General features: G+C 42.4%; 1 protein-coding gene across 4 annotated transcripts in view; it reads right to left on the reverse strand.

Annotated features, from left to right (window-relative positions):
- The window catches only part of RAD18 (RAD18 E3 ubiquitin protein ligase), a 281611-nt gene that overhangs the window by 240568 nt on the left and 18505 nt on the right, over window positions 1–22538 (reverse strand). For all 4 annotated transcript variants that reach the window (XM_073574946.1, XM_073574947.1, XM_073574945.1 and 1 more), the window contains exon 3: window positions 7904–7965. In XM_073574946.1, coding sequence (XP_073431047.1) covers window positions 7904–7965 — 62 coding nt within the window. The remainder of the gene's footprint in view (window positions 1–7903; window positions 7966–22538) is intronic.

The raw sequence follows: 22538 nt of genomic DNA on the forward strand, positions 1-22538 counted from the left end.
TAGAGTTGAGCGACTTTTGCTTTTTTAGGGTCGCGTTTCGTTTCGTGAAACCCGACTTTTCCAGAAGTCGGGTCGAGCAAGATCGTCCGATTATAGGGAAAAGTCGGGGTCGTCCCGAAACACGAAACCGAATGTAAGTTAATGGGGAATAAAAGTCGGCAGTGAGAGGAGGACAGGAAACACACCTACAGTGCCCATTTGAATGCCAAAAGCATCAATTCTTCTTACTTAAGCTTGTCAACCTTAATTAACTTCATAATACAAGTTACGCACTGAAAAATGGGGGTTATTTGGCTAAATTTGTGGGGGGGGGGAAGGCTGGCTGCAGGTTTTCATGTGCCCTGGGCGAAAGAGCGCCCCTTTAACACATACCACAACTCATCATGCTCCGATACGGCAGAGAAATAGCGGTATAGTACAATGAAAAATACCTCACTTTTTACATCTCATGACGAGGCCCATCTATTTCTCCATACAAAATCATTGGTCCCATATAATGTTTGAAACAGTCTATGATGAGCTCCACATAATGCTACAGTATATGTTGGTCCCCATGGATGAAGCTCCACTGTCTTATGGGCCCAAATAATGCTCCAAACATAATGGGCCCCATTTCTAATGCTCTAGTGTATAATGGGCCCTGTAAATGCTGCTCCAGTGTCTGATGTCCACCTTTGGAATGTTCCAGTGTATGGTGGGCCCCATCTATCATTCTCCAGAGTATAGTGCTCCCCAAAAATTGCTGTCCCAACATAGAAAACAATCAAATAAGTCTCCTCGCTAGGGAATCCCTGTACTTGTCTGGACAGGTGCTGTAGCTTGCTTAACAGCTCGCCAGCCGTTCTCACGCCCAGTATGGATTGCACAAAGGTTAGAAAGGGTACCGTATCCCTGGATAACATGTATGGATAGCGTACACATTCAAAATACATGTCTATACAGCAGGAGGCAGGCTCAGACGGTGTTAGGCCCAGTATGGATTGCACGTCATTGCACAAAGGTTAGAAGGGGTACCGTATCCCTGGATAACATGTATGGATAGCGTACACATTCAAAATATATGTCTATACAGCATGAGGCAGGCTCAGACGGTGTTAGGCCCAGTATGGATTGCACGTCATTGCACAAAGGTTAGAAGGGGTACCGTATCCACGGATAACATGTATGGATAGCGTACACATTCAAAATATATGTCTATACAGCATGAGGCAGGCTCAGACGGTGTTAGGCCCAGTATGGATTGCACGTCATTGCACAAAGGTTAGAAGGGGTACCGTATCCCCGGATAACATGTATGGATAGCGTACACATTCAAAATAAATGTCTATACAGCATGAGGCAGGCTCAGACGGTGTTAGGCCCAGTATGGATTGCACGTCATTGCACAAAGGTTAGAAGGGGTACCGTATCCCCGGATAACATGTATGGATAGCGTACACATTCAAAATATATGTCTATACAGCATGAGGCAGGCTCAGACGGTGTTAGGCCCAGTATGGATTGCACGTCATTGCACAAAGGTTAGAAGGGGTAACGTATCCCCGGATAACATGTATGGATAGCGTACACATTCAAAATATATGTCTATACATCAGGAGGCAGGCTCAGACGGTGTCAGGCACAGTATGGATTTGACGGCCCAGATTACACAGCGGAGGAGCAGGGAGAGGTAAAGATTGCAAGTGCTGGGGCCCTGGCCAAGCAAGGGGGGCCCACTCGTGGGCGTCGGTAATGGCACTGGGCCCCTCATAGTACAGCGGTGTGTCTGACGGCGGGTGTGCACCACCACCGTCAGAGACACTTGATTGCACTATGAGGGACCCTGTGCCAGTGCCCGCGCCCAAGAGTCGGCCTACCCACCTGTCCAGGGCAACGGCACTCGCACGGTGTCGTGCGCTAGGTGGTGACCCCGGCCATGGGGGGGGAGGCAGCACAGTTAGGGAGTTTTAGAAAGTGGCATATGTTGATGTTGGACATTCAACTGATGCAAAAGGCGAAATAGGTGAAGTACCAGGAAGAGGTGGACCAAAGCAAGCCATTTTTCTGTCACCCTATGTGTCATCAGGGGAAGGTGGGACAAAATCCTTGGAAACCCATGCGTGGTTCATTTTAATGAAGGTTAGATCATCCACATTTTGGGTTGACAGACGGTCCTTTTTTCTGTCAGGATTGATCCAGCTGCACTGAAGACTCTTTCCGATAGCACACTTGCAGCTGGGCAAGCGAGCTCCTGTAAGGCATATTGGGCCAATTCAGGCCAGGTGTCCAGTTTAGCGGCCCAATAGTCAAAGGGGAATGACCTGTGTGGGAGAACATCGATATGGGAGGAAAAGTAGTTTGTAACCATAGTTGACAACTGCTGTCTCCTGTCACTTTCCATCGATGCAGTATTACCAGTTGTGTGAGCGGTATTTGAAAAATCAGTCCACAACATTGTCATGAAACCCCTGTCTCCAACGCCACTTCTGCTGTGTGCACCACGAACACCTCTGCCAAGCTGCCCCTGGCCCGTACGGCTCGTGTGAGAACCATCACCGCTGCTGTGTGCTGGGAATGCCTCAAGCAACCGATTTACCAGAGTTGCTTGTTTATTAGCCAATATTAAGTCAAGGTTCTCCTGTGGCATGATGTTTTGTAATTTGCCTTTATAGCGTGGATCCAGGATGCTGGCCAACCAGTAGTCGTCATCGTTCATCATTTTGGCAATGCGGGGGTCCCTTTTTAGGATCCGCAAGGCATAATCTGACATGTGGGCCAATGTTCCCGGTGTCAATGATGCACTGCGAGTGCTGGGTGGAGGAGCACTTTCTGGCAAATCCACATCCCTCCAGTCACGCACAAACCCTGTACCAGACCTTGCCACGCCAACATTTTCACTTGCCCCACGAGATGCATCCTCCTCCCCTAAGTAATCATCCCCATCATCCTCCTCCTCCTCTTCTTCCTCCACCTCGTCCAGGAGAGGTCCCTGAGCAGACAATGGCTGAATGTCATCAAGGATTCCCTCCTCCTCTTCCTCCTCATCAACATTGGCTGCAGACGCCTGCTCCTTAAGGTGCGTCAAAGTTTGCATGAGCAGACGCATAAGTGGGATGCTCATGCTTAGGATGGCGTCGTCTGCGCTTACCAGCCGTGTGCATTCCTCAAAACACTGAAGGACTTTACAGAGGTCTTTCAGCTTCGACCACTGCACACCTGTCAACTCCATGTCTGCTCTCAAAGTGCCTGGCCGTGTATCCTCCCACAAATGCATTATGGCCTGCCTCAGCTCGCACAGCCGCTCCACCATGTGCAGGGTGGAGTTCCACCTTGTTGCAATGTCGATAATGAGGCGGTGGTTGGGAAGGTGGAGCAATCGCTGCAGCTTCTGCATACGAACGGAGTGTACAGGCGACCGGCGGATGTGCGCGCACAGTCTTCGCACCTTCTGGAGCAGGGCTGTTAACTCCGGATAATTTTTGAGGAAGCACTGCACCACCAGGTTCAAGGTGTGAGCCAAGCAAGGTATGTGGCTGAGTTTTGAAAGGGCTATGGCTGCCACAAAATTACGGCCGTTATCACTAACTACCTTGCCTGCCTCAAGATGTACACTGCCCAGCCATGACTCAGTTTGTCGCTTCAAGTACTCGGCCAGCACCTCGGCGGTGTGTCTGTCGCCCAAACACATCATCTGCAACACAGCCTGCTGACGCTTTCCACTAGCTGCTCGATAGGGGGACACATCGTGTGCAACAGTGGCAGCTGCAGATGGAGTGCTCGTACGACTGCGCTCTGTGGACGAGCTTTCGCTTCTGGAGGAGGAGGAGGGTCGAACGCCTACAGCCAACTGTTTCCTATACCGTGGGCTAGGCAGCACTGTCCCACCACCGCTGTCCCCTGTGGACCCTGCATCCACCACATTAACCCAGTGCGCAGTGATGGACACGTAACGGCCCTGGCCATGCCGACTGGACCATGCATCAGTTGTGAGGTGCACCTTTCCGCTCACTGACTGCTTGAGTGCATGGACAATGCGGTCTTTCACATGATGGTGGAGGGCTGGGATGGCTTTGCGAGAGAAGAAGTGGCGACTGGGTAGGTCATAGCGTGGTACTGCATAGGCCATGAGTTCGCGGAAAGCTGCGCTTTCCACCAACCGATAGGGCATCATCTCAAACGAGATTAGTTTGGCAATGTGGGCATTCAAACCCAGTGTACGCGGATGAGAGACTGAGTACTTTCTTGACCTACTCATAGTGTCTGGGAGGGTGAGCTGGACTTGAGAGCTGCATATGGTGGAAGTAGCGGTGGACAGGGCGGACTGAGAGAGGGTTGATGATGGAGTTGGTGTTCTTTCTGATGGCCTAGAATCAGTCTTTCGTTGATATAACAGTGGGATTCCCTGACTGCTGTGGCCTTGCAACGACACCTCAACATTTGCTGCTGTGCTAACCGGTGGGCTTACAGTGGGGGAAACAATGTAGCGTTGCTGACTACCTTCGTTGTGATCAGTTGCACATGTGGCACTTGAGGTTTGGTGTTGTGTCCACGCTTGCAAGTGCATGCTGGTTAACTGTCTAAGCATGCAACTGGTATTCAAATTTTTCAGATTTTTCCCTCGGCTAAAGGTCTTTGCGCACTTCTTACAGATAACCTTGGCCTGATCATGAGGATTTTGTTCAAAAAACTGCCACACTGCACTCTTCCTACTTTGGCAGACATTTTGCGGCCTAGCACGCTGTGATCTTTTGACCCTCTGGACAAGCTGTCCAGCAACTCTTTTGATGTTTGGAACCTGTCTTTGGAGTGCTCCGGGCCTGCCAGATAACAGCTGTTGCGATGTCGATGTCTACTGTGGATGCTCCTCATCTGAGCTATTGGAAGCAGCACCCTCTTCCCCCAATGGATGCCAATCTGGGTCAACAACTGGGTCATCCATCACCTCCTCTTCTATGTCATGTGCACCTTTCTCTGTGTCACCGTGTATGGTGGTATAGTGTGCGGGAAGGGGCACCTGAGTCTCATCAGGGTCAAAATCTGGCTCTGTACACTGCAAGGACAATGTAGTGCTCTGAGTGAATGTACCAGCAGAATCATCCATCAGCGGCTGTGCATCAGTGCACTCCATGTCAGATTCATCTTGGCCTGGGTAATTCACCATTTGACTTGATAATCCAGGCATGGTATGTGAAAACAGCTCCATGGAGTAATCAGTAGTATGGCCTGCGTCATCCTTCAATCTTGGTTGGGGTGAATGACACAAGGAAAGGTGTGGTTCATGAACATGAGCCTCCAATGACGACTCAGTGCTTTTACTTTTTACAACTGAAGAAGAGGAGGCGATAGAGCTGGAGGCTGAGTCAGCAATGTAAGACAAAACTTTTTCCTGATGCTCTGCCTTTAAAAGCGGTTTGCCAACTCCTAGAAAACTAAGCGTTCGAGGCCTTATGTAGACAGACGATGACGCAGGGTCAGCACCTCCTGCATTTGGTCCTATTTTGCTCTTGCCACTACCATCAGATCCACCACCAACACCATCATTACCAGCTGCCAACCCCCGCCCAATTCCACGGCCTCTTCCACCAGCCTTCCTCATTTTTGGTAGAAATGTAGACAAAATCCAACAAACTATATAGTAATGTAAAACAAGGTACAAGGTGTCTATAGGACAGGGGAGTTTTAGAATTTCTGCACACACTTGTGGACAGTGGACACTTGTGGATTGTGTGCGGCCCACTGATATCTGAGCGCTATGTGACACGCTCGATGGCACAGCTGCCTGTGACCAAAGTGACGAGAGGATAATGGAGATTTTGAATCTCTGCGTACACTTTTGGACACTGGACACTTGTGGATTGTGTGCGGCCCACTGATATCTGAGCGCTATGTGACACGCTCGATGGCACAGCTGCCTGTGACCAAAGTGACGAGAGGATAATGGAGATTTTGAATCTCTGCGTACACTTTTGGACACTGGACACTTGTGGATTGTGTGCGGCCCACTGATATCTGAGCGCTATGTGACACGCTCGATGGCACAGCTGCCTGTGACCAAAGTGACGAGAGGATAAGGGAGATTGGATTGCTTTTAAAAAAGCAGTTTGCGGAGCAGTGGGTAAACAGCAATGCCAGCGTGTCAGGAAGCCTTAGAAGGCAGCCCAACAACCAACACCACTGATACACCACAATATAGCCTCCCCTTGCACTGCACACACAGTGACTTGTGTGTTGTGCAGGCCAAATCGCTAGCAGCAGAAGCAGTTTTTTTGTCTTCTTCCCTGCCTAACGCTCTCCCTACAGAATCAGCAGCAACCTCTCCCTATACTAAGATCGGCAGAAATAAGATGGCGGTCGGCGTGCACGCCCTTTTATACCCCCTGTGACGCCCACCAAAGCAAGCCAATCACTTGCATGCCCTTCTGAAAGATGGTGGTGACCCGTGCCTATGTCATCACGTTGCCCACAGTGTCCGTGGATCCTGATTGGCTGAAAAAGAGCGCAAAGCAAACTTATGAAACGCGACTTTGGCGCGTAAGTCGCCGACCTCGTGGCCGACCTCATCCTAGGGTCGGGTTTCGTTTCATGAAACCCGACTTTGCCAAAAGTCGGCGACTTTTGAATTTTTTCGACCCGTTTCGCTCAACTCTACTATAGAGCACTGGAACTGCATTAATGCTATACAAAATAGGAAAACGCTACATTGGATACATATGTATAATATGGGGAAAATAAAACTGCAAAATTGCTATGAAATATTACAGCGAAAGAAAAAGTAATAGCCAACATCAAGGCGTCCTTGATTGTGGAGTCCCTGTCCTGATATAACACTGATTCGCTTTTACTGTACAATTTTCATAGCAATTTCATTTTTCCAATATTCCATATGTACATAATGTACAGCTTTCCTATTTTCTATTGCAGTAATGCAGTCAATGTTCTATAGTTATCATTTGTAGCAATTCAGGGTGCAAATTAATCCATTTCTATCGTTATTTTTTTTTTTTAGATGGCACCTGTTCACAGTTTGGATGTGCTGGTCATTTTCTTCTATTTGGGGTTGAACTAGAGACAGAATCAGTCTCCTACTCCCTCTGGCAGCCAACAACATTAGTTCACCTGCAGAATAAGTCTTTTTAAATAAGCGACATGCAATTGAGGGGTCCCAAAAGTCCCTTGTGTGAAAAGAGTGCAGTGAGCATTCATGACCAATGCTCCATCCACCTCCATGGGAGAAAGCCATTCCAGAGGTCCCAAAGAAGTGAGTACAGAGGAGATCAGTCCTGAGCATTATCATGGACTTCTGTAGTGGGAGCTCAGTTTCCAAGAGATCATATATTTCCCACCTATCCATACTTTAAGTGGGCCAAACCATTTAGTTGGAAATAAATAAGAAAAAGAACCCTTTAAAATGGATGCAATCAGAGATCTTGAAAGACAACGGACAAGGGTATGTGCACACATTGCGGATTTGGCCCTGCGTATCCACAGCAGTTCTGCAGGCGTTGTACAGTACAATGCAAAGCAATGGGATTTCAAAACCGCTGTGCACATGCTGTGGATTTTTCCGCGCGGATTTGCTGCGGTTTTAAATCCGCAGCGTGTCAATTATTTCTGCGGATTCCGCAGCAATTTGACACCTGTTCCATTGTTCACCGCAGGGGAAAACTGCAGGCAAATCTGCAGATAAACCGCAGGTCACTCCGCGCGGAAAAATCCGCAGTGCAATCCGCGCTGTGTGCACTCACCCTTAAGGGGCTTATTATATGTGATTGAATACAATGATTAAAAACACGTTGCTGAGATTCACAGCTGGAACGCAAACAAAATATTGCATTTTAGGTGTTTCACAAAAGATGTGGCCAATAAGGCAACTAGCGGCGGTCTTACAGAGGTAGGAAATGATATGGCAGATGTAAGGACATACCACACAACAGGTGGGACACTGCGTCTTGTATGACAGAAACTTCCTGATGCAGAGGGAACAGTCTGTGAACAGAAGGAAAAACATGTTAATGCGGCACAGAAATCAGTAAGTAGATTGTGGGTTCACAAACCTGACGGGGAAAAAAAAAAACAAAAACCCTCTAAAGTACCAAAACATAGCGACTATTTTTCCAGAATCAGCACGAATTGCTGCTCCCACGAGATACGTCCTTGTGCAAATTGCTGGGAGGCGATTCAGCTGCAGATGAATGCCACTTAACCCCCTCCACAAGTGGAGCTTTGTTACCAAGATGCACATACAGTACGTTGTCACCGCCATCATTCATTTCAAGACGATGAATTGCAATCAGTTACATTTTGTTTTTGCTTCTTCAAAACTCATCAGGTTCATTGAGAACAAAGAAGCTGAAGGTGTACGGGAGAAACGTAAAAACACAATTAGGATCCCTATAGTAATGCCCCTAGCCGAACCATAAACACTCAGTAACCGTGCGGGGAAACTCTCTGACCGCGAGCACACGGTGACATACACATCACCATTGTATGTTGTGAGGCTCGCTGTACATCACAGGACGCATCCGGATCATCGGCCCTAATCACACACAATTTGCATCTTAATTTACATCCAGTACATCACTGTATTAATGGAGCAGAACATCGCGACCCATGTTGAAGGAACTCGCTCTATAGATTCTGCTGTAAACATACAGACGGAAAACAACAAAAATACCCACTGAAATTGTAACTGAGGGTAAATAAGCTCATATAATATGTATAGACATCAGAGGAGGTGAAATTAACCACCATACAGCATATGCCATTAAAAAATGAGATTTTTATTAAATGTTAAAACCAACAAAAATTAGAGTGGATACATAAAAGCCAATGAGCAGACATAAAGAGAGATTCTATATGGTACAAGCTTCATAGAATAATATGCTTTTCATTACTGGACCATCTACATGTGAAACAATACCAGGGGTAAAACATCCACAACAGATTAAATAACAGATTTATGAAAGCAAGTATTTACATAGAATAGATATGCTTGGTATAGCATTCCCATTCACCCCAACACACGTTTCGTCTAGTAATTCATTTAGTACTTCATTAGGATCAACCTTTCCTGATGAAGTACTAGACAAATACTGCTCCTATATACAATATAACTACTATAATACTGCACCAATGTACAAGAGTATAACTACTATAATACTGCGCCTATGTACAAGAATATAACTGCTATAATACTGCCCCCTATGTACAAGAATATAACTACTATAATACTGCCCCTATGTACAAGAATATAACTACTATAATACTGCCCCTATGTACAAGAATATAACTACTATAATACTGACCCTATATACAAGAATATAACTACTATAATACTGCACCTATGTACAAGAATATAACTGCTATAATACTGCGCCTATGTACAAGAATATAACTGCTATAATACTGCCCCTATGTACAAGAATATAACTAATATAATACTGCCCCTATGTACAAGAGTATAACTACTATAATACTGCCCCTATGTACAAGATTATAACTACTATAATACTGCGCCTATGTACAAGAATATAACTGCTATAATACTGCCCCCTATGTACAAGAATATAACTACTATAATACTGCCCCTATGTACAAGAATATAACTACTATAATACTGCCCCTATGTACAAGAATATAACTACTACAATACTGACCCTATATACAAGAATATAACTACTATAATACTGCGCCTATGTACAAGAATATAACTACTATAATACTGCCCCTATGTACAAGAATATATCTACTATAATACTGCCCCTATGTACAAGAATATAACTACTATAATACTGCTCCCTATGTACAAGAATATAACTACTATAATACTGCCTCCTATGTACAAGAATATAACTACTATAATACTGCCCCTATGTACAAGAATATAACTACTATAATACTGACCCTATATACAAGAATATAACTACTATAATACTGCGCCTATGTACAAGAATATAACTACTATAATACTGCCCCTATGTACAAGAATATATCTACTATAATACTGCCCCTATGTACAAGAATATAACTACTATAATACTGCCCCTATGTACAAGAATATATCTACTATAATACTGCCCCTATGTACAAGAATATAACTACTATAATACTGCTCCCTATGTACAAGAATATAACTACTATAATACTGCTCCTATGTACAAGAATATAACTACTATAATACTGCCCCTATGTACAAGAATATAACTACTATAATACTGCTCCTATGTACAAGAATATAACTACTATAATACTGCTCCTATGTACAAGAATATAACTACTATAATACTGCCCCTATGTACAAGAATATAACTAGTGCAATATTGGATCCTACGTACAATGATATGGGCCTCAATGTCACATTAGTTAATCACTGGTCAGAGTAGTGATACATCTGATTGCGACATCATAATAATATTACCAAGAAAAGTGAAATATTATGTATTTTTCAATCATGGGAATATTATGGTGTTATTAAGCAAGACAAGTTCCATAACAAATTTATTAATTTTAGAAAGAAAATTATTCTTTAGTACATTGCACCATTAATTTTATATCCAATGGGGATTAGGAAACCATTCAGTGCAGCAATAATCCTGAATTCTTGTTTTCTGCCGTAGGGAATGCAAATGTAAAAGAAAACATTTAGAAAATGTGCAATAAAGTCTCAGTTACAGCGGCTCCAGGAGTAAAAGCATTGTGCGTCCTGTTACAGAATTTACCAACTTTACGATGCGAGTGGCTGCATTTATTTCATACACAGGGAGAGCGCTGCGCATGATATAAATAAACATGAGCGATAAATGGATGTGAGGCATTGCATACAATTAGTCGATGCTTTCGTCAGCATTTACGGGAGATTTATGAATCCTGCAGTCATAAATAAGATTTTAGTAATGGAGAAATTTACATCTCGGAGTCAAGGCCGGAGCATCGGAAGATGCTCATCACTCTTCAGTAAAGGCAGGCCTCGATATGGAAAGCTTTCTATAGGGCATAATTCTTACAGAGAGCCAGATTGTGGCCGAAGTGGAATTTTATGAACATAAATGATGTATGTGACTTACCTAAACCTCGCCTAGCGCCAAGGGAGGCGACTGGAAGGGAGGTTAGCGCCAAGGGAGGCGACTGGAGGTGAGGTTAGCGCCAAGGGAGGCGACTGGAGGGGAGGTTAGCGCCAAGGGAGGCGACTGGAGGGGAGGTTAGTGCCAAGGGAGGCGACTGGAAGGGAGGTTAGCGCCAAGGGAGGCGACTGGAAGGGAGGTTAGCGCCAAGGGAGGCGACTGGAAGGGAGGTTAGCGCCAAGGGAGGCGACTGGAAGGGAAGTTAGCGCCAAGGGAGGCGACTGGAAGGGAAGTTAGCGCCAAGGGAGGCGACTGAAAGGGAGCCGGAGAGGGGCGGGGGGACGGAGGTTTTTAGTCACAGAACAAGTGTCTGCAGGAGTGGAAACAGAACAAAGTAGGAGACTGCATAAAGAGGAGACTGCATAAAGAGGTGCTGTAAAAGGGGCAGAAAAAAAGCCTGTAGTGAGTGAGAAGTGGGGTTGAAATGACACAGAAGAGCCTGCAGGGACAGAGTAGAAAAGAAGCCTGCGGGGAAGGGCAAAAAAAATATATAGTCAGGAGAAACAGTTGTCAGCCAACTATTCTCTTTGATATATGGGCACTTTTAGGGTATGTTCAGGCAATTTCTTTTTTCAATTTGTTAGTTTTCAGAGCTGAAACGAAAAAAACGCCTATTGGTTTTCAACTCCTGTTGTTTTGAGAGTTTCCTTTACAAAAACTCTGGGGAAGAAAAGTAAGTATGAACACCCCCTTAAAACTTGTTAACACTCTGCTTTTACTGTGGTTTTCAAGGGTAGTGTTAAAAAAAAAACAAAAAAAAAAAAACGCTATACTTTACGGTACAAGTGAAGTGAATGAGATTTCTGAAATGTTTTACTTTTTTTGTGCACTTGAACAATCTCATCTGCAGCAAATATAAGACGTGGCAAAAACTTTTTCATTTTCAGCAGAGGTTTACCTGCCAACACTTGATGATTTGTAGCAAATTTTTCCTCCGCCAAAAGCCAAATGTGTGTGCACGTACCCTTAGAGTTCAATTACGCAGCTTTATGCAGACAATAACCAAAAGACAGCCTTCAATATTTCTTGGAATAAGAGGGACACGACACTCTTGTAGGGTGTCCCGAGACCAGGGGATCTTTCCCTGTCCCTAACACTTGGGGCCCCGGATTACTCCTGATGGTGAAGGTGCTGGGACCACATACCTTGCCTTAGCTCCTGGATCCGCCCTCAGTCTGTACCCTTCCCCCACCCAGGGAAGAAGGGTGTAGTAGTGTACCGTCATACACCAACCACACTAACAAAGTAATATGAACAGGGCTAACAAAAAAATAGCAAGCATAGAAATATACTCACAAATATAACAGAGGAAGACACCGGGGAGTGGAAGATGGGGTTAAACCAAAGTAGGATAAAAAAAAATAGAATGATCACACTCTCAAAACCTACCAACAGTCTCCGATAAATCCACCAACCGCCTTCTCCAATAATAACCATCAACCTCCAGCCATGCAGCATAAGCTATCTCTGACAATGAGTGCTAGCCAGGGACCAGATTAAATAGGAGATGGGAGTGGCTAACAGTGCACAGCTGAGAGCTTTAGCTCCAGGAGCTCTCAACTGAGCAGATTAACTCCTGCACTTGCAAAATAAATTTACTCCGTTTACTAAGAAGGTGAAGTACTTCTAATCAGTGTAGGAGTAGGATAAATCAGACGCTGCGGTCTTCTGGCTCGTGTCGCGGTAAACCTGTGACACGAGGGTTAGCACTGTAGTCTTGCAGTAGTGGATAAACACCAGCATGGAGAGTGCTTGCCAGTTTTGTGGGTTACGTAATTTTGTTTCCTAAGAAACTGGTGCCAACACGAGTATAAGAGATAAAATTGTGAAACATAAAAATATAATATCGGAACAGAGAACCACACATATTCTGAACTCTGCTCCATGATGACAGGTATGAGCGGTGACTCCAGCTAAACTGCAATGTCTATTGGAGCCTGCGGTAGCCTGAAGTCTACATTGTACCTTATTAGAGGACTATTCTCTTCATTTCAGCTTCATGACAATGGTTGCAATAGACAAACGCAGTGCAGATCGGATATCTCTTACAGCTAGGAAAGAACGGAGCATCAACTACTGTTAAATAAACCACTGGAAACTATAGTTTGTAGCAACGCTATCTCTCCAATAGGGGAAATAGAAAGTGAATACAGATCAGCAATAAAAATCCCGGATTTGATGCTGCTGCTTTTAAAGTCTATGTAAAGTCCAATGCTAATAATTCTGAGCCACTATCACCAGTCCAATATACGGCACCCGGTACAAACAGAAATCTCTGACTGAAGATGCCGTCAATCCAGACCAAAACAAAAAAAGAAAAAAACTCAGACCTAACCAAAGTAAGTAACTTTCATTGTAACTGGCAATGAAATACAAAATGACAGAAGTATAATTGAGCTTCAGTTGGCACGCGTTCATCAAGGATGCAGACCAATTGCCGCTAATGCATGACAGGTGGAGCAAGAAGCTAACTAGTGAATGCGATCCCCTCTGGCGTTTGTGTGTTTTATTATGCAGGGCAGAAATGTAATGAGCAATTTCCCTTCTAGCAGGCAGAGGATGAAGCAGGAGATTTTCTGCAATCCTCCATAACGTGGAATAAACACAAGAATAGCGGCTCGTGGACGGCCCGGAGATGCCGTTCAATGCACATCTCAGATGGATGCGGACATAGAGGAAAGTCTGGGACCAAGACCCCAAGTTACATTCAAAAGAAATAGATCTTTAAAAGACAGATTTGTTCATAGCCATTTCAGAGAGGAAAAAACACGAACCTGGATTGGGGGTAAACTGAAAGGTTGCTACAAGTGTGGGAACTGTAAAGCCTGCCAGTCAGTAACACAAGGAAAATCCTTCAAAAGCAATAATACAGGGATGATGTACACGATTAGACAATTTATAAATTGTCGCACTGTAGGTTTGGTCTATAAGGCGACCTGTGTGTGTGGCCTTGAATATGTGGGAAAAACGAGGAGGGAATTTAGAAAAAGGATCCGTGAACATGTTGGAGACGTGATTAACCACAGGGATACTGCGATAGCGAATCGCATCAATCAAGTTCACCAGGGAGATTATAAGATTACTAGATTATGGCCCGATGTTATCGCATCGGGAGGATGCGATAGCATCACACCTCTTGCCATATTAACCCTCAACACACACACTCCTCTCACCTTTCACCATCTCCACTCGCATCCACTCACTCTTTCACTCCACATACGACCCTTTCTCTCTCACTCCATCTCTCATACTCACACCGTCATCGTCGCTGCCCCGACATCTTCCTCCGCCGCCGCGATCCAGGATCCAGACGTTCTCCAGGCCGCCGACATGTTCTTGCGGGACGCCATCTTGGATTTCGTGAAATCCCGCGATATTAAAGATGGCGTCGCCGCAACATGTCGCTGGCGTGGACGACATCGGGATCCAAAAAGATGGCGTCGGCGAAATCTCGCGAGATTACGCCGACGCCATTTTGGATCCCGATGTCGCCCACGCCAGCGACATATTCTTGCGGGACGCCATCTTGGATTTTGTGAAGTCCCGCGATATTCAAGATGGCGTCGCCGCAACAACATGTCGCTGGCATGGCGACATCGGGATCCAAAATGGCGTCGGCGTAATCTCGCGAGATTTCGCCGACGCCATCTTTTTGGATCCCGATGTCGTCCACGCCAGCGACATGTTGTTGCGGCGACGCAATCTTTAATATCGCGGGATTTCACGAAATCCAAGATGGCGTCCCGCAAGAACATGTCGGCGGCCTGGAGAACGTCTGGATCCTGGATCGCGGCGGCGGAGGAAGATGTCGGGGCAGCGACGATGACGGTGTGAGTATGAGAAACGGAGTGAGAGAAAGGAACGTATGTGGAGTGAAAGAGTGAGTGGACATGAGTGGAGGTAAAGGTGAGAGGAGTGTGTGTTGAGGCGGTGTGGTGTGTTGAGGGTTAACATGTGCGTGTGTGTGTGTGGTGACGTCACCGGTTACAACTGGAAGGAAGTTGTTACAACCGGAAGCTGGTTAGGGCATTTATTATTATAGATGAAGTTTATGGGGATAGATAAAGTCCCCTTCCCTATTCGTGGGGGTGACTGGGACAGACTCATCCTGCAAATGGATCTTTTGGCTTAAAACTCTTCAACCTACGGGTTTGAACGATCAACTATCCTTTACCTCATATTTATGACTTCTTTTCCCCTTAGCGGATTCCTCCAGGAATTATTTCTACCCCACACTTATGCATTTTCCAGGATCTTTCTCAACTGGACTCCATGTAAATCCAGATCCCTGTATAGGGGTATAAGGGTCGTGGAGTTCCTCGGGGGATCACTCCGTGGATCTGCATTTCCTTGGGGTTATCCTTGAACTTTTTTTGGTATATTTTTTTAAAAAATAATGGAAACCTCCGGAGAGAATGAAGTCAGGTTTGGCTCTCGTTACTATGTTGGGAACAGCATATGGTCTTGTTTGTGATGTTTATTTCGATTATGGCATAACTGTTTGAATGACCATGATCGTATAACAGATTTATGAAATATATAATATTCTTTTTTGAGGTATGTAATAATGCCTATGGCTGCTGATACGTTAACTCATTAATCTCGACTACATATATTGACTATGTTACCGCCAATGCAAGATTTTGTGGCATTAAGTGTTCTTTTGTCATATGTTTGTGGTAATGCATATGGTTTTTTTGATCTGTATACACACAGAAGTTATATGTGCTTGAGCAGAATTTTGTAGCCCTTTGTGGATGGGTCTTTTAGATCCTGGCCTGTCCACATATATATTGGGTGAGATCGTTACATCAAGTGTTAATTTCTTTTGTTATACTTTGCGTATTGTGCCTTTAAACCCCTTTTGGTTGGGGGCTTCTCTTGACCCTGTGGCCTTTTTCATGTATTAGGTGACTTAGGTAAATTTAGGGTTAAGTCTTGCAGATACATTGCTCAAATAAGACAGGGGACGGGTTTGATAGGAGCCCGAGTGGCCATCTGATCTGGCGCGTGCGCGGTAATTTATCATGCCTGCGTGATGATTAGAGGTGGTGAGTTGAAGGGCGACCAGACATCACGAACTACGCTTGCGCAGTGTTCGATCGTCTTTCCTTTGATCGATCATCATATCACGCTGCGCGAACTCGTGCCTGCGTGATGAACGGGGTGGCGAGTTGAAGTACGCCGACACCATTAACGGCACCTGTGCAGTAGCGCAGTATGGTATCGCCCTCTCTCGGTCCGGTCTCACGTGCGCCTGCACGATGAATCATTTCCTCCTGGCACCGCTTTGTTTGACGCCTGCGCAGTAGGTACATTGGCTGGCCCTGCGTTAGCTCGGGCGTGTGATTCTGCGCCTGCGCGTTATTGCTCACCTCCACAGCCTCTCTCTGCACATAGGTTACGTATATACTGGGCGTGCCTTTAGCGTGTATTGGATCATCTGATATGAGATTGGAGATGTGTGTCTGCGTCAGGGCTGTGGAGTCGGAGTCGGAGCTCATTTTGGTGGAGTCGGAGTCGGTATAAAATGGACCGACTCCGACTCCTAAAATATATAATAAATTGGGCACAGTAGTTCAATGCAGGATGTGCTGAATATTTTTTCATAGGAGTTTGGGAAAGTTATGAAATGTCCTATAAATGGCTGTTATATTCCTGATCTAAGGCTACATTCAAACACAGCGTTTTTCCTGTGTTTTTTGAGGATACGTTTTTCAGCTGCAAAAGTTGATCATCTTTTTAAAAAACTGCATCACCTGAAAGGTTTTTGAGCTCATAGATAATGTTTTCAATAGCAAAAACAGATTAGAAATCTGCTCTATCCATTTATCCATATCTGTCTATCCATATCGTATCTGTACCAAAAAGAATGAAAACCGGGTAGTACACCAATATATATTCTGTTCTATCTAAATATCTTGATTATTGGATCATAAAAATGATTAAATGTCTGAGGTTCACATTGTACTACAATAAATTTTTCACTTAAATATAAGCAATATGTGTGGGAGTCGGAGTCGTGGAGTCGGAGTTGGAGTCGGAGTCGGTGTAAGGGAAATTGAGGAGTCGGAGTCGGAGTCGCAGGTTTGGCTTACCGACTCCACAGCCCTGGTCTGCGTTGTGGGTGCAGTCCCTTACCACCAACCTCTGCACATCTGTGATGGGTGTACTGGGCGGGTTCTTGACGTGGAATGGAGGAAGTTGTCAGCAGTAATTTGCTCACCACACATGTGAGAACAGGAAGTGTATGTGGTGGCGCGTGATATAAAGATAAACCAGTGAGCAGCTCATTTGATGACATTCTTGCGTTGTGAAGGCATCTATTCACACCACAGTAACTCCCCTGATGATCTGGACAACAGTGAAACGCGTCGGGTGACAGCAGATGTTGTGAGATGGAGGAATACATTACCATATGACTGGGTGAGATCCTCCCTGTGTACATGCCAGTATGCAAATTCTAGTTAGTTGGGGGCTGATAATTTGGATGTTCCCCCGAAGGGGAAAGTAACATATATTCCATTTAAACGTCCCTCAGCGTGATAGTGATGTCATTGTATTGAAGACATTATTGCTGCTTGATTGTCTATGTCATAAGTACCCTCTATATTGAGGGGGATGGAATATTGAAAATGCTCGATTTGAGCTTTTTGATTTTTCATGGACAATCTCTGTATCCCATTCAGTTTGATTAAAAATAATGGGATTGTTGACTGCGAATTATCACTTGTAAAGAGGAAGCCTGGCTTCAGAGGGACTGATTGATTTGCCCCTGAGACGCCTGTTAGAGTTTCCATTCAAGTCTAGTGCTTATTTAGTGATCATCTAGTTGAATATTTGACTGTCTTCACAGGTGTCAGGACAGTTTTCATGTTGTTTGTTTTTTTGTCACGTGCACTTTTTATCAGGATTTTTCCTTTTTAATTGGTTCTAATAAAGTAGATTAGTTTTTGTTAAATATTAATAATTTGGTTGTTAATTTCTTATTTTTTTTTTTTTTTTTAAACCAGTTATTTTTATTTAGGTTTCAAAAGATTTTAAACAATAAACAGTGGATATCAATATACATGTAACAATTCACATATCTTGTAATAATACAATCAAAGCCATCCCCCCTCCCCCAATACTCCTTATGCCGGGTATACTTGAGAGTCTTGGCAATCATATCACCGCCATCCAGGCAGGTTAATTTCTTATTACACTCAGTTCTGTACATTGCTTTAGCTGACACTACATAGGTTATTCTTGGAAGTTTAGCTCATGTCAGCTCCACTACATATTTAAGTTTAGCTCATGGTAAAAGGACAACTCCATATGTAGAGACCACGTGCTTTGAATGATGTATATTTAAGGTGGGGGCTTACTCTGGGGGGGGGGGGGTCTCTCTCTATCTCTCCTTCCCTATCGCCATGAAACACATTCGAGGAGTCATCCTTGCTCGGACATGACACTACGGATAGCTGGTATTTCACTTGATGGCTACGTGAGAAGCCGAACAGAGACAGACGCCATTTGCCATGTGGGATCTCAGGAAAAGATGAATACATGTTGCTTTGCTATGAACAAATGGACAATCCCTTTATAATCATGCACCTATTTTTATGTTTTTCTGTAATAATCTTTTCTTTGATGGAAGAAACCAAATAATCCACTACATTTTTATCTGATAACTAGTCCTAAGTATTTTACATTGGAGAGCCAGCCAGATCTGAATTTTTGTACTTTTTTGCGGATTTCCCTCAACTTGCCCAAAAGGGGGATTGAACTTTGCTAACGTCAGTCATATGTGCAAGTTATCAGGAACTCCACTACTCACAAGAATCAGACAGAACCTAGAAGTGAGGACTAAGAATTGCCAGATGGATTGAGAAGTACTACAAGTGCCAGACGTGTGAAGACAAGTGCCCAGCGTTGTCCATCAAAGGAACAAGCTGAGACATTTCAAGGTAAGAAAACTAAAATTGATGTCATTAATTCTCTTTCTAAGCAGATTAAACTGAAATTTAAGTCTGTAGAAGAGTCTAATTTAGACGTATTATGGCTCAGCTTATATGCAGAATGTGAAGTGGAAATTCTGAAATTAGATTCTAAGCTGGTGTCGTTAAATAGAGAAAGAGATAAATTGAAAAATATTTTACAGATGGTAGATATATTTCATAGATCGGTGTCAGAGAAATCCAAAAATGATTGTGTAGAGGATAGTGATGTTCCCGAGATTGGCTGTAAAGTTAGGGAGATTGAACAAGACTGTAATCAAGTGTCTGTAGCGGCCATTGAAGGTGACCTTGCAGACGTGGAACAAGATGGAGTAGGAGGAGACTTCAGAACTGACGTAGAGGACGTACAAGGGAAAGATGTACCACTAAGAATAGATCACTCAGAGGCCCAACTCCGAAGTAAAGTAAGGAAAAATTTGATAAAAATATGCAAAATCATTCCTGCATATGATAACAAAATCCATGTTTGTAGAAACTTTGAGGTTTTTGAAAGCTGTGCTGACAAATTTGATTTATCTAACGAGGAGAAGAATCAGCTGTTCAAAATGTGGATCCCTGTAAATTTTGCTAGGAGATTATCTTTAAAGATATCTGGTGAAAAACACGAGAACTTAAATGATAAAGACAGATTAAAAATTCTTATTTTTGGTGCATCAAATGAAAATTATCCAGATATTGATATTCTTCAAAAATTAAGGATTGGTCGGAAGGAATGCACTTATACATTTATGTCCATATTTGATCGCTTGTATAGAACGGTCATAGAGAATGTCAAAATACCGTCCCTCAAAGACTTTTGTAAGCAAATTTGGGTTTCTAAATCCTGCATCTCGTGTTATTGCGTCACAAAAAGATTCTTTATTTGAATGTGCGCAATCCCTTGATTTTGCCAGAAAACACGAGAATCGTGAAAGGAAAGTAAATTGTGCCAATTTTGTGAAGACAGGCAGAGTAAAATTTTATCAGAAGCCTGTATTAGCAAAGCCTTCCAAAATGAGTTTTCCCCGAAATCAAATCTATGAAGAACGAAGAAAATCACATGTTTGTTATAAGCCATATGGAATGATGCAAAGGAGCACCGAAAAAACACAGATTGAGTTAAGAAAAATGATGAGTTTTGATCTTCCTTCTGTAAAAAAGATGGCCGAATTTGACAGACAGAAGCAGGTGGTGAGTGACATCATTGACTTTGAGCTGAAGGGTCCATCTGAGCAGCTCAGAAAATCCGTTAACTTCAAAGTAGCAAGAATATTTAAAGACATCTTTTTACAGGGAAAGAGTGGGTGTAGGAATTGGCTAAAAATGTAATTATATGTTGTGTAAAAGTGTTATACAATGTATTAGTCAGTTATATGTAATTATTATATAGAGTATAATTCTGTAGTTCTATAGTTTTGTAGATATACATATTCATACAGTATATATAGAGTGTTTGTAGGAGTAGATTGTAGAACTGTATTTTTTAGTGAAAATTAAAATCTACTCCAGTAATAATATTTAGAATTATGAATATGATATTAATCTTCTCTTTTATTTTTCCTTAGAATTTTCATTTCAAAGCAAGACTTAATTGGGAAAAAATTCTCTTACAAGGATTTATGCCTTTATTTACACAGGAAGTTGCAATAATTCCATGATTTTATATATTTAACACTTAAAAGAAAATAACTAATTGCATTTTAAATGTGTTCTGTGTGGATGCCTTTACTGCATGGCATGAATGACAACCACAGCATGTGAAATTTGAACTTTGTTCTAATAATAAGTATACCAGTATACCATGTCCCTGTTCTTTAGGAAAACAATTTTAAAGGGGTCTCAGCTTTTGCAAATCAAAGGAATTTTTTTTCCAGGCCTAAAGTTTCAAGTATAGCTATACAATATATTTTTATGCTATGTGTATTTGGGGAATATACAAAGAAATATTAAGATACTAATAGTTTACAATGCATTGATAATTTGGGTTAAAATAGGTGTATTCATCACACCTCTGTATGTGGGATAATTTGGTTTAAACTTATATGTGACACAGTCTGAGTGACAGATGACAGATGTGTGTATGAGCAGCTGCTTAGGAGTAATGTGATACGTTTGTTGTATGTGTGAGGCCTCAGGATTCTGAATGCAAGAGAGGAAAAAAAAAACCACAAAAGCCTTTATTTTTAGGAGAAATATGCAGATCAGTTAAATTATTAGAGTATTAGGATATATAATGAAATATTATCTACACAACATATATTTCTATAGTAATTATTTCTTGATTTAGTTAATTGTGATAAGTGCAATCGCACATCAAAATGGTTTATGAAGAAAATCTACATTTAAATTAATTTTTCCAAAGGATAATTTTATAACATTCAAATTAATTTTAATGGTCACACATCTTCAGACAAATAATGGTATAAGCAAGTATAAATTCACACAATGTATAAATTAATTATTTTTCATTTTGGTTTTGATAAATGAATTATTTCATAAAACAATATTTTTTGGTATTAAGGGGGAAAATGTGTTTTTGATCCTGACTACATCATCACATTTGATTAATACCTGTTCTTCACACATTTTAATAAAAAAAATATAAATAAGGTACAATGGTATAAGTATTGGGTATAATAATATTAAGTATTATAAAGAGTCAATTATTTACACTAAGAAGAGTATTACATGCAAAGGTGCATAATTTGAATATTTTGGTAACATAAGTTTATGACAATTATGAAATAATCCAGATCATGGAAATATTAAGGGTATATGTTACTGAAGACATAACTACTCTGCATCAACATAAAAGCCTTATTTTATTCTTATTTTTCATTATTTTTAATTCTTCCACCAATAGTAAAGTAATATCTACTGAAAATATTGCTTCATTAAATATAGTGATGATATGGTTCTATTACAAAGGAAAATGTTTCACTTCTGAGTTATATGCAACAATTCTTTTATTCATTCATTCACTCACTCATATATTCTTATTTTGGTATTTTGGTTCATGGCTATACATTCCTACATATTATTGGTATAATGAATATATTCTATTAATAAAGTTGAATAATAAAGATGAAAACACTTGTTACATAAAACACACTGACACCTATGGGTTGAAAAAGGTAATTACACCTATGACATAAAAAAAATGTTCTATCACATGAAAAAATATGGATAATAATGTATTATCACTTATTATTGTTATTTCAATCATTGAAATCCATATATGGTACAAATTCTAATAATCATATGGATATTACTGATTGCTATGGTACGCTGTGATATTATAGGTTAGGAAAATTACCATATTTGCTATAGAATAGGGAATGAAGACTTCAAGCAAGATACTGAAATTACGTTAATAAAGACTTTTCATATTTCTAAACTTTATTGATTCTTACCAGTTGCAACTAGTCCTAAGTATTTTACAAGAATACGCATTATTTTA

Source organism: Dendrobates tinctorius, unplaced genomic scaffold (genome assembly GCF_039654945.1).
Source record: "Dendrobates tinctorius isolate UK_male_01 unplaced genomic scaffold, ASM3965494v1 ptg000041l, whole genome shotgun sequence".
NCBI lineage: Eukaryota > Metazoa > Chordata > Amphibia > Anura > Dendrobatidae > Dendrobates > Dendrobates tinctorius.